Here is a 13,366-nt window from a genome sequence, read left to right on the forward strand (position 1 = left end):
TGCCAGAGGAGGGTTCATAGAATGTTTAGACTGTGACTCATGAAGGTCTTAGATGAATAAATAGCTCTCTTTCTGCTGTGACTGCTGACAGGACTGGTGACAGCTTACCTTTGCAGTTGCCAAGTGGAATCTGACATTGAATTTTGACAGGTTCAACTTTCCTAACCAGTCAGGCTCTCAGAGGAACTACCTTGAACAAAGACCTGGACGAATGCAAATAAAAGGGCAATGAAACATTGGTTGATATCTGGTGGCATGAAATCAGAAGAGCAAAATATGGCCCAGCCAAGGAAGAGTCATCATTGGGCAGGGAGGTTTGGAAGAAGAAAGATTTGTTTCCAGGGTTGGAGTAACTTCGTCTTGGATCCTCATGTGATGAGTCACTTCACTACTTTGTGGGTAGTGTTTCACTTTCTTCTGGTGAGAAGAAAGTGGTTCTCTTTCTGGAAATAACTAAATAATTTAGGATATATTTGGCTACTAGTAACAAAACACCTGACTGATAATGACCTAAGCCAGGATGGCTACTAGTAACAAAACACCTGACTGATAATGACCTAAGCCAGGAATATGTTTAATCATCTTAGATAACAGGAACTCTGGAGGTAAGTAGTTTAAAGTGAGGATAGCAATTCAGTGGTGTCACATCGAGATGCCAGATACTTTTCTACTCTTTCCCCTTATCATCCGCCATGTGCATGTAGAGGACTGAGCTTTCTGCTGGTTGCCTCCTGACCACCACACTTCCAGACATCACAACCGCACTCAAAGGTAGAAAGGTAGCATTGGGTGGGGAGGTGGAGTGGCAAAGGCTTCTTTTCTTGTACTGACTAAGCCATTTAATCAAGGAAGGAGGATAAATATTCTAGGAGCCCTGCCAGCTGACTTGAACTCTAATTGACTTGAATTCTAATTGATCAGAATATTATTGATAAAAACTGGGTCTCATGTCTACCCTTAGCTACAGAAGAGTTTGGAAAAGTGAGTGATGGGAAAATATTAATGGAATATCCATGACTGACTGACACCAATTATGACTCAGTCCTCTTGAGGTCAATACACCTTGCTGTCTTGGATAAAACTGAAATTCTGTTGGCAAGGAAGAAGTTTATTGGGTGCAGAGAATTGTTTCTGTCATATACCCTTAGGTAAACAGTTCACTATGAAGTTACATCATTAACACATTATTTAAAAGAATAAAACAAACAGAATATAGGTATGAATTTAGAGATTTCAAGACAGAATGCTGTGTAGGCATATGATGCTTTATGATGCCTTCTAAAGACTGGTAATGTTACAGGGCAGGGAGAAGGGCAGCCCACACCCCACAAACCTGCCTGCTCTAAATAGGTTCTGCCATCCACTGCATCAACACAAAACATATGAGACTCTAATGAAATGGAAACTTTAATACAATTAGGAAACAGTACAGGAAAGGCGAAGAATATAATTTCTAAATCAAGACCCCAAAGTTACCCGTCCCCTCATGGGTAAAATTCTACCCAAGTGGGACTGGCCCAGAGCAAGGCCCCAAAGCCTGCCCCAGGTCTAAAGCATCTTCCAGTGGGGACCCACAGAAAAAGATCAGAAACCACAAGTCAAGTCTGGAAGGAAAAGAGCAAAATCAAAATCAAGACAAAAATCGCCATTGTCACCTCCCCACGAGTCTCACCCACATCTGTGTCACCCAGTCCATGACCAAAAGGCAAGCACAGTTTTTTTTTTCTTCACATGTCTCAGCTCCATGTGCCTCTTCCAGGTCTCCTTCTGGCTCTCCATCCTTGCTTCCTTCGTCAGCCTCCTCTGCAGCTTCTTCTCTCCCTGCTCAGCTCCACCCTCCCTTGGGTGGGGCAGAGAACCTGGAACCTCCCCCTTTCCTGGGGACCACCCTGTTACAGTAGTGGATGCTAAGGGATTTTCCAGATGAAAGCAAATTGTTTAACAAGCCCTTTTTGTACCCATCCTTTGAGTCCTGGGTCTTCATCATTCTGAATCTTCCTATCCCTCCAGGAAGAGCTAGCCAGACCTTTCTCCCACTGCACTTTGTACACACCTTGACGGTACATATCCTGACATTCGAACTCAGAGTCTGAATGCATGTATTGTGTTCCTGTGCTCGGTATTTCTCTACAACAGATCTGGGGAGACCTGTGGCTTCCCTTTGTCATCAGGGAATGGGAACTTGTATATTTGCAACTTACCTACAAGGTCCATTGTATTCATCTTGGCTTCTCTACTCTCACAATCCTCTCCCTCCCTCTCACACACTATAGGGTAAGTGCAAAGGTATCAGGCTTTTCTGACCTCCAGCCATCAGGATAGATGATGGATCCTTGCGGTCCTGAATGCATGCCTGATGGCGGGCACCTGGAGTAGGGTGTGGGCATAGGTAGATGGGATTCATCTGGGCTGAGACTGGGCTTTTAAGGGCGGCGTCACGGGGACGCCAGGAGAAGCAGAACCATGAGAGAAGAGAGCATAGAAGCAGAAAGAACCACGAGAGTAGCGGAAAGAACGGGAGAGCCCAGGAAGAGTGAAGGCTTGCTGGGGGCTGGGAGGCCTGCCAGCCTCCCGGCCCCCCAGCACCCCTGCCTGCCATGTGCCTGGTAAATCCCAATAAAAGCCTGCAAAAGCCACCGAGGGCTCTGGGACTCTCTCCTCCTGATCTGCTCAGGTCATAGAAAACCTGCACTGTGCCCATTCCTGCCATTACACACACCTACTCTTAGAATCCTATGTTTCATCCATTTCATCTCTTGGAAGCTGCACATTTCTCCTCTCCCCACCTTTGCACTACTGTTCCTTCTGCACAGAACATTCTTCTCTCCCTTCTGTGCCCCACCAACTCTTGAGTCATCATGGGACCTCAGTAGGAGTCATTTTCTCTGGAAGGCCTTTCCTGACCATCAGCACTGGACTAGGAAGGCTTTATTTGTGCTTTCATTCTCTGCATACTGTGGCACTCCTATTCCAATAGGGAAACTTATGGGTTTCCCAGGGTGGAATAGACTTGCATTCACCCCTTTGTTGTCACATGCCTGGCACAGTGCCTGATCCTTGTGAATATTTATTGAATGACTGCATGACAAGTTTTTCATCCAATATTTGGGACTGGCTCCTGGGTAACAGCCCACAGATCCAGGAAATTTAGGAGAGGCATTTCTGAGCACCCACTAGGGCTGGAGTAGCAGAAACCCTGGGCCTGTTACCCTGCCACTCTGCCACTGTGTGACTGTGTAACACAGGCTTACAGCATTGTATGATTCAGAGGTATGGAATCACCCCTCGGGCGTAGGTTACCACACCCACCACCATGGTTTTTTTTTATATTTTTTTAAGCAGGAAATGTCCTTTTGCTTAATTTCCCAAATAAAATATCACACCACAGCTGATCCTGAAAATGTAATAGTGGGGAGACTCTGATCGAAATAGGGAAATACGGGGTTCTGTTGCCACCATACCAAATTACCACAGACTCTCATGGCTTAAAATAAGTTATGAATTATCTTATAGTCCTGTAGGTTAGAAGTCAGAGCAGTCTCTTTGGAGGAAACTCAGGAGATTGCAGGACTGCATTCCTTTATGGAGTCACCCAGGGATCATTTCTTGAATGAAGAGCCTCTTTTCTCGCTTTGGGAGGTGACATTTCTTGGTTCATGGCCTTTCCTCAGTCTCCACAGCTAGGGCTGTTTTGCCTCTTTGACCATTCTGTAATCACAGCTTCTACTGACCACAGCTGGGAAAGGCTTTTCATTTCTGAGGACCTGTGTGATTAGATTATCCACTTGGCTAATCCTAGATGATCGCCTCATGTCAAGGTCCTTAATCATACCTGTTTAAGTTCCTTGTGCCATGTGAGGCAACATACTCAGAGGTCTCAGGGTAAGAATACTGATATCTTTGGAGGGCATCACTCTGCCTACCACAAGGGGGGAGAAAAGTGGGATGGGTAGGAGCCTTTCTCTATGGCATTTTCTTCATGGGCAGCTATAGGGTAAATGAAGATTACTCAGGCTTCTGCGCCATTAGCCTCTATGGCTATCACCTGTGGTCTTGAATGTGGGAGGTGCTCGGGCGTGTAGGGTCTAGGTGCGCATGCCTGATGATGGACAGCTGGAGTGTGGTGTAGGCATGCTGAGAGACTGCACATATATGGGCGGCATCCCAGAAGATGGGGTGAGCAGCAGAGGAATGTGCAGTGGAGTGCAGCAGAGAACGCTAGAGAGTGCCCGAGAGCCCCAGAAAGCCTGAGGATTTACTGGGGGTAGGAGGCCTCCCTGCCTTCTAGCCCTCTGGCTCTCCTGCCTCCCCTACACTACAAATGGTGTGGAGAGATCATTAAATGCTTGGAAAAGCCACTGAGGGCTCCAGGACTTTACTTGCTCTGCCCTACTGCCTTCCTGCTGCTACAATTGGTGTTGGTCAGCAGGATTCAGTGCAGACAGGTATGGAGCCCTCTGAAGACCTCAGGAGGGACTGAGAGGTGGCAGGCCACAGGCTTTAGTGATTGGTGGCTGAGTCCCTGGTGCAGTTGGAGAGGCCTCTGAACACAGATATGGTGCCTGCTTGGAGGCAGGGCTGGGGGTTGCGTGTTCCTCACAGCTTTGCAAATGGAGTCAAGGACAACACTGGAGGCGCCATAGCAGCACAGGAGGAGGAAAAGGTCCAGGAGCTGCAGGACAGGACAGACATCATGTGCAGGAGACAACCTGCAAGGAATAGCCCACAACTCCTGAGACAGCAGATATGTAGGAGAAAAGGACCACGATTCGTCACATAGACCTTACCCAGTGCTGGGGCTCGGAAAAAACTGATGGAGTTGGACTAACAGTTCTGTTAGAAGGTGGGAGAACTTTTGGTGGTTGGATGTTATGTCATTTGTGCAACTGTAAAGTCAGGAACGGACCACTGAGCAGGTTTCCGATCCCATGCAGACTGGGTAAAGGAGGAGTCAGAATCCTCAGCAGTTTTTTGCAGGTTTTTATTGGGATTCAGCAGGTACATGGCAGGCTGGGAGGCTGGCAGTCCTCCCAGCCCCCAGCAAGTCTTCACTCTCTCTGGGCTCTCTGGCGGTCTCTGCTTCTGCTTCTTTGCTTCCCTCATCGGCTTCTCTTCGGCTTCTTTCTCTGCTTCTGCTGGCGTCCCCATGACAACGCCCTTAAAAGCCCAGTCTTAGCCCAGGTGAATCCCATCTACCTATGCCCACACCCTACTCCAGGTGCCCGCCCTCAGGCATGCATTCAGGACCACTAGGATCCATCATCTATCCTGATGGCGGGCGGACAGAAAAGCCTGACATTTTCCCTTACACTACAGCAACCCAGGAGATGAAAATCAAGGGGTTGCTGGCGAGTTTTGGTGGCCTAAGCAGCCTTGTGTGAGGTTCTCTGCAGCCAGGCAGAGATTTATCAAAAAGCCAATATGGTTAAGGCAAAAGCTGGTGGCAAGGTCGGGAAGTCCTCAGTGGTTAGGCAGCCAAAGGAAGTTACAGAAAGCAGGTGAGCCTCTTAATACTAGCTGTGTGTGATGCCCTGTTGATTTTGAATTAGGGTGAGGTGTGGAGGAACCCATTCTCAGGATTACGACTGGAAGAGGCTAGAAGAGTCCTTTGGGGCAGGTGGGGAACAAGGCTTGGTGGAGACCACAAAGAGGGGACCAGAGTGGCCACATGTGGAGGTTACCCTCCACAGGTACCCCCTCCCCTCCCCGCCGCATGTATGTGGGAAGGCCTGGCTGTAGTTCAAGTGTCTTTCTGTCACATTGGTGGATCTGAAAGCCAAGTGTTGGACAAGAAAAGAGAGTTAGTGTTGCCAGTCAGGGTGCCCACACCCTGGAGGTGGGTGCAGTAAGTTGCATGTATCGGAGACCCCAGCCTGAGAAGGTCAGGAAGCCTGATGGCTCCTGGTGTGTGACCACAAATGCTTTCAGTGAATAGTGGTTCTCCCCCTCAAATGAATGAGCCTGTGGGTAGGAAACTTGATTGACAGTCTGCTGTGCTAATAACCTTTATTATTTTACCTAGGTTGGTGGCCTGTCTTGGTTTACTTGCATTATGTTGTAATTTGTAGTAATGTATTTACTTGTATTTTATTTACTTTTTGCGGGGAGGTGAGAGGATTCACCAGAGACAGAGTGGGGGGACGGAACAGGCAGACTGAATGAAATACACTGCTGAGGGGAGCAGCGGGCGAGACGGGAGAGCTCTGCTGCACCATACGGTAGCACCATATGTGTAGCTCCTTGGCATGGAATCCGTGCTGCAGAGGCTGCGGATTGCTTTAGCACTGTGCTTAAACCCAGGCACCACCAGGGAAGCACACTATTTTTTTTTTTTTTCCTTTTGTGGGTCATGACAGTGATCATATTTGCCAGGTAGATTGTACAGTGAAATCCTGACGGGGGGGTGGAATGTAGGGTATGTCTGGCTTTTCCCCATTTGACATTCATGGTTTCTAGCTGCGGCCTTGAATGGCAAGATGGGAGGTGGAGGGAAGCTGGGATGTGCTGGAGGGTGAGGACTAAAGGGTTGTGTGAACCAGACGAAGAGGGCCTTTGCTGTGGAGAGGAGAGAACAAAGGTAAACACAGAAGAGAACCCACAGCTACCCCCGCTGTGTGCCGTCCCCCCCACCCCCCACAAGTGTCGTTCTGTAAGAATGTAATGAACCATCCTGAGAAAGTGTCTGAAACTGCCTATATAAACTGCCTGATTTTGGACCTGTGGACCATAAAGGTCGGTCTTGGTCGTTCTTGGAATCGGCATGGGTGTGCTACAACAGTCCCCCCCACCCCCCCATGTGTCCTTTTTTAATTAAAAAAAATTCACACTATGAGTTGATGTGTCAGTTTATTGCAAATTGAATATAGTTCCACCACCTGAAAACACCCTCTCATAGAGGAGAGTCGCAGGAAGGTGAGAGAATTCACCAGAGATAGAGGAGCAGGGGGCACACAGTATAGTAGACAGGCGCGTAGACACCCACACACGCAGACAGACACCACACACGCAGACAGACACCACACACGCAGACAGACACCACACACGCAGACACGGAGCAGGGAGCTAGCGCTGCGCAGGGTCTCGAACTCGACCCCGCGCTGCGCTGGGCCTCGAACCTGAGCAGCGGAACTTTGCTGCATAGGCGCTCAACTGGCTGAGCCATGGGGGAGGCCCGAGTTTCCTCAAGATATCTGCAGTACTTACCTATCTCTATGAGCCCTCGCTGCTGGGCGGCAGACGGCTTCACAACAAGCTGCTCAATCCACTGAGCCACCGGGGTGGCCCCGGGTTCGCTTAGGATTTCTGCACTATTTAACTGGTCTCTACCAGGCCCGACGACCTTACTCACAACTTCCCCAACAAGTCCTGCGTTTTCCAAAATGCCATTTCCAAACCACTGCCAGAGTGCAGGCTGTGTGTTGCAAGTGGCTTTTGAGCTTCCGCTGAGCTTCTGCTAGCTTTAACCCTCTCTCTACCAGATGGAGGCTGTTATTACACTGCCCTAGGGGTTCAGCTATTGAACCTCTTGATGCCAGAGTGGACGGTATTACCCCTTGCTTTAGGGGCTCAGCTACTATTGAATCTGTCTCTACCAAACTGGAGGATGTCACACGTTGCTTTAGGGGTGCAGCTACCTTTAACCCTCTCTCTGACAGGCTGGAGGAGGTCCCACGTGACTTGAAGGCCTCAGCTACCATTTGAAGTGTCACTTTCAGACTGGTGGACGTCACAAGTCTCTTTAGGGGTTCCTCTGTCTTTATACCCCTTTCTGGCAGACGGGAGCATGTCCCAAGTTGCTTGCGGGATTCTGCTACTAGGGAAACTGTCACTCCCAGTCTGGAGGCTGCTCCAAATTGCTTTAGAGTTTCAGCTACTACGTAACCTGGCTCTACCAGTCTGGAGGATGTCACAGGAGACTTTAGAGGTTTAGCTATCTCAAAACCTCTCTCTAGAAGACTCCACGATGTTACCAGGTGCTTTAGAGGTTCCGGTCATTTATCACCTTTTCTCCCTACCCGCATTGGTCATTTGAGAGCCCGGGCTTTTTATTGAACCTCTCCTCTCGCTCCTAGATTGGATGTTTGGTTGGGTTTTTCATATTTTCAACTTTTTTATGGAACCTCTCCTGACCATAATGGATGTTTCTTTTAGATTCTTTTTCATTGGTCCACTATTTTTTAAACTCTATCAGAACAGGTGATTTCAGTTTCTCATAGTATCAGCTTTTTTTTTTTTAACCGTCTAACCGATTGGATATTTCAAAAAAAAAAAAAAGCCTCTCTTCTGTTGTTTTATATAGAAGGTGACAAGTTATTTTAGAGGTTCCGCTATTTTTTTAACCTCTTGCTGCCATTTTTGATGTTTTACATGTCCAGCCAATAATTCCACAGAAAATCTTATTAAACTAATCAATTCATTTAGCATAGTGGCAGGATACAGAATCAACACACAAAAATGAGCGGCCTTCCTATACACAAACAAATCTGAAGAAAAAGAAATCAAGAAAACCATTCGTTTCATTATCCAAACCAACAGCGAATGCGGCTGCAGGGGCTGCTGAGGCGTCAGGGGGAGGCATGGGCGGAGCCGCTTGACTTCGGGGCGCGAGCGAGGATGTGCGGGCGGGAGGCCACGGGCAGGCTGATGGGGGCGGGCAGGAGCACCCTGTGAAACGGGGTGAAGGTGCCAGCCAGCCTGGGCGGGGACCTGGGCTGGGAGAAGCATCTACGCAGCCGGCGGGCCCGTCTGCTGGGCTGTGGTGGGGGGCTCGGGGCGGAGCCGGGGACACCCCGCCGAGCCTGCGGGCATGGGAGGGGCGAGGGGGAGAGGCGAGGGCAGAGTGAAGTTTGGGGTCCAGGGGATCTTTGAAGTGAGAAGCTGGGGGAAGGCGAAATGAAAGAGTCGGAGGGAGAGGAAAAGGGGGGGCTGTGGAAGGTGGGACAGGCAGCAGGAAGGTCGGGGTAAGTGAAGGGAAGGTGAGGTGAGGGGTGACGAGCTCAGAGAGGACGAGACGGTAGGTGGGGCGAATAGGGGATCCCGCTGGGGGTCTGCACTCGATCCCGGGTCGAGTGCAAACCTGAGCGTGTTTGGAAATTGGGAGACTTGGGGGCGAACGAGACTTAGGGCCCCCCTCCCGCCTCGGAGACGGGGCGACATGTCCGGGGCGTGGGACCCCAGGCTGGCGAGGTTGGCCTTGTTGCAGCAGCTCCGGGCTGTCTATGGTATCAAGGTGAAGGGCGGCCGTGGCCTGAGCGATCGCAGGAGACACGAAGCCACAGCCACGGAAATAGTGTGTAAAATATTTGGAGTGCCTTTTAATGCGTTGCCCCATTCTGTTGTACCTGAATATGGACACATTCCAAGCTTTCCTATTGATGCTTGCACATCTTTAGAAGAGCATATTCACTCAGAAGGACTTTTTAGGAAATCAGGATCTGTTACTCATCTAAAAGCACTAAAGAATAAATTGGATCATGGTGAGAGTTGCCTGTCTTCTGCACCTCCTTGTGATATTGCAGGACTTCTTAAACAGTTTTTTAGGGAATTGCCAGAGCCTCTTCTCCCAGCTGATTTACATGAAGCACTTTTCAAAGCACAACAGTTAGGTACAGAGGAAAAGAACAAAGCTACGTTACTGATCTCCTGTCTTATGGCTGACCACACAATTGATGTATTAAGATATTTCTTTAACTTTCTCAGGAATGTTTCTCTTAGATCTAGTGAGAATAAGATGGATAGCAGCAATCTTGCCGTTATATTTGCACCAAACCATCTTCAAACAAGTGAAGTACATGAAAAGATGTCTGCTAACACAGAAAAAAAGCTACGATTACAGGCTGCAATAGTACAGACTCTTATTGATTATGCATCAGATATTGGCCATGTTCCAGATTTTATCCTGGAAAAGATACCGGCTATGTTGGGTATTGATGGTCTCTGTGCTACTCCATCACTGGAAGGCCTTGAAGAAGGTGAATGTGAAACTCCTGGTGACTGTAAGAGAAAGCAAAGACAGAGTGTAGGAAATTTTGTTAGTGGAGCATTGAATAAACTTATATCTAACAGAACACCCTCTGTTACACCTCAGCAGGAAAGATTCACCCAGGTATCTGTATCACCAGTGATTCTTACACCAAATGCTAAGCGTAAACTGCCAGTAGAGTCTTCTCATGGTTTCTCAAGTAAGAAAAGGAAACCCATCAAGCACAATTTCAACTTTGAATTATTGCCAAGTAATCTCTTCGGTAGCAATTCTACTCCAGTATCAGTTCACTTTGATACAAGCTCAGAAGGGTCATCTCAGAGCTCACTCTCTCCTATAGTCATCGGTGGAAACCATTTGATCAGTACAGGTGTGCTAAGGCGAAGGAAAAGGATTGCAAATAAAAAAGTTTGCAGGGTAGAATCAGGAAAAACAGGCTGCTTCTCTCCTAAAGTCAGTCGTAAAGAAAAGGTTCGAAGATCTCTTCGTTTGACATTTAGTCTGGGGAGAAGTAGCAAAGATGTAAATGAGTGTTCTGGTATCAAGAGACATGAAAATGTTGGTCGACGACTTGCAAATCAACAAAATTTAAAAAATAGAATTGAATGTGTAAAAACCGGTCTACTTTTTAGCCCAGATATTGATGAAAGATTAACAAAGAAAGATTCAAAAAAGATCAGTACGTCTGAGGAAAACTTACTAACTCCAGAGCAACTTGATGGAACAAGTTACCGGATGTCTTGGGCAGGAACTAGTAATTCAAGTTTTCAAGAAATAGATGTAAATGAAGCTTCTCCAGTAGAGGCAAATTGTGACACGGAGAACTCTTTGGAGCCTGATAGTATGATTGAAAAGTCATCTGTTAGTTCATATGATCTCACTCCTAATATATTCAGTAAGCATAATAACAACTTAACTGGAGGCTCTCTTAGTGGGGAAGGAAATAACTTGACCACGGAGACTTTGGAGAAAATTCAGAAAGCATTTTCTGAATCTGGAAGCGATCTTCATACATTGATAAATCATAGGGAGTCATCAGTAACTAATGTAGGGCAAGTAAAATTAAATGAAACCTGTTCTATAGAATATAGCCCAGAGAAAAAATTATTTGAAACTAATGATTTGCCTGTTATAGAATCAAATGAATGCCATACTAGCACACATGAAAATAGTTTTTCAGAACGAGATTTATCATTACATCAGACTCAAAAATTGGATGGAGAACCAATTATGAAATGTTACCCAACTCAGATGAATATGGAAAATGACAACAGCATTCATGCAGATAGACCAAAAGATAATTTAAGCAAGCAAGAATGGCCTGTCGATGAACAAATGAAACAGCAGTCCCCAGCAGATAAACTAAATCCTACATGAAAGAAGACTGAGGATATAATTGAAGAGAACTTTCTGCAATGTGCAGCTTCTAGGGAGGATGAGGATGCAGCTAAGACCGCTTCTGTAGAGCAGATTTCATGTAACAGAACCAACTTGTCAAAACCTAGGCTTGTGAGAATTGTTAAACAGCAGTCATTGATGGAAAGAGGGGATAAAACGGTTTCTGAAAGTTTACGAGTGACAGAGCATGGTAAGGTTTCAGACCATATACAGTGGTTTAACAAGCTTTCTTTAAATGAACCAAATAGGACAAAGGTTAAGTCACCCCTTAAGTTTCACCATACACCTGTCCGTCAGTCTGTCAGAAGAATTAATTCTTTGTTGGAGTATAACAGACAGCCAGTGAGGCGTAAATTGACAAGTCTCGGTGATGCTGCTTCTCCCCTGGTTAAAGCAGTAAGCTGTGATAGTGCTCTTCCCTCTTGCGTAGAAAGTGCTTCAAAAGATTCCTCCAAGTCAAGCCCTAAAGAACAGAAGACTACATCATATGAACTGTCAAATGTTGATTCAATTTCAAAATCGAGCATGGACTTGACTTCTAACTTTTTCTCAAAGATGAAGAGACACCCAGACTCCATGAATGCTACTCTTGGGTCTACCAGAGTTTGTAAACAAGAAGTGATAACTGATGGTCAAGTTAAGTTTCCCTTGGATGATCTGACAAATCATGATATATTGAAATCTGTTGTAAATAATAATATGGGTGTTTATCCTGGGATAAATCACAAGGACCTTAGGAAACCATCAGAAAGAGAGAGGATCTGGTGCAAAGGCTCTCCAAATAATCCTACTGGAAAAGTTCAACTACTACCAACAAGTAAACCGGTAGACTTGTAGTTGGTAGATATTTTACTTGTTATTAGTATAAATTGAACTAGCAATTAGTGATATGACTTGCAGGATAATCTACCTGTTAGTTTGTAGCTCAGGATGATTGTTACATGATTTTTATATCATAGCACAAGCGATAGAGAGTCCCATACTTGAATAAATGACTGCTTATTGTTAATTGTGGCAGTATTTGAACTTTTAAATTCTATTTAAATTTTATCTCAAAAAACTGAGGTTATATTTTACCTTTTTAAAGGAATTGTTGACTGGGTTTATAGAAATTTATTTTTGAAAATTATGAATTTATTTTTTAAGTGTGGTACGAAGAGTGGAATGAGTTTTGCCTATTTGCTGTTATTTCTCCTAAATCAGACTAAGTTTTGTTTTGTTTTGTTTTGTTTTTTTAAGATTGACTTATTTATTTATACAAGCACTGGGTACAGTCAGAAGCGTGGGAGGGTGAGAGAATTCACCAGAGCCAGAGCGGGGAGCAGAGCAGGCAGAAGGACCGAAGTACACTGCTGAGGGGAGCAGCAGGTGGCAGGAGAGGTCTGCGCGCCATGTGGGACCCTCCTTTGGTGGCCGGGGAGCAGCCAGGGATCGAACTGGCACTGCACAGGCTGTGGGCAGCTTCGCAAGCCAGCGCTCAACCACTGCGCCACCGGGGAGGCCCTAAATCAGACTAAGTTTCTCCGAGAAATTTCCCGCATATAATTGGAAGAGATAAAACCCAGCAAATCTCATTTCTTGAGTTACATTAATGGTTTTTACCAGAATCTCCAGAAATTAATTAGCTTCAACAGCCTCAATTCTTTATTCCTATTCGGGGCAGAGTAATTAAGTTTTTATTGCCTGTAGAAGCGTGCAGTACATTCACTTGAATATTTGACAGAAGCAGAAGAATGACTCAAGTGTTGTGTTCATGGAATATGAAGCTGCAGAAGGAATTGATGACTTTTAAGCCATATTACGTTTTTAAAGTTAATTTGCACAAATACATTTGCATCTGTTTTGTCCAAAGTAGATTTTTAAATTATTTAAGGAGGAATAATAAAATGAAAAATTTTAATAAGGTGATTTCTTATATGCAGATGTTTGATTTTAAAATGAAATGTAACAGTGATGCATCTATGTATATTTAACTTGGATTCTTAA

At 45.9% G+C, this 13,366-nt stretch overlaps 1 protein-coding gene across 1 annotated transcript; it reads left to right on the forward strand.

Moving 5' to 3' along the window:
- Positions 1 to 9,033: 9,033 nt before the first annotated feature.
- LOC311180789 (rho GTPase-activating protein 11A-like) lies at positions 9,034 to 12,217 on the forward strand (the record flags this gene model as incomplete). Its single annotated transcript, XM_084248752.1, is given in 2 exon segments — positions 9,034 to 11,356; positions 11,360 to 12,217. Coding segments are annotated over 2 exon segments (3,060 nt in total). The 5' UTR covers positions 9,034 to 9,154.
- Positions 12,218 to 13,366: the final 1,149 nt, after the last annotated feature.

The sequence above is a fragment of the Talpa europaea genome (assembly GCF_964194135.1).
Source record: "Talpa europaea genome assembly, chromosome: 1".
Lineage (NCBI taxonomy): Eukaryota > Metazoa > Chordata > Mammalia > Eulipotyphla > Talpidae > Talpa > Talpa europaea.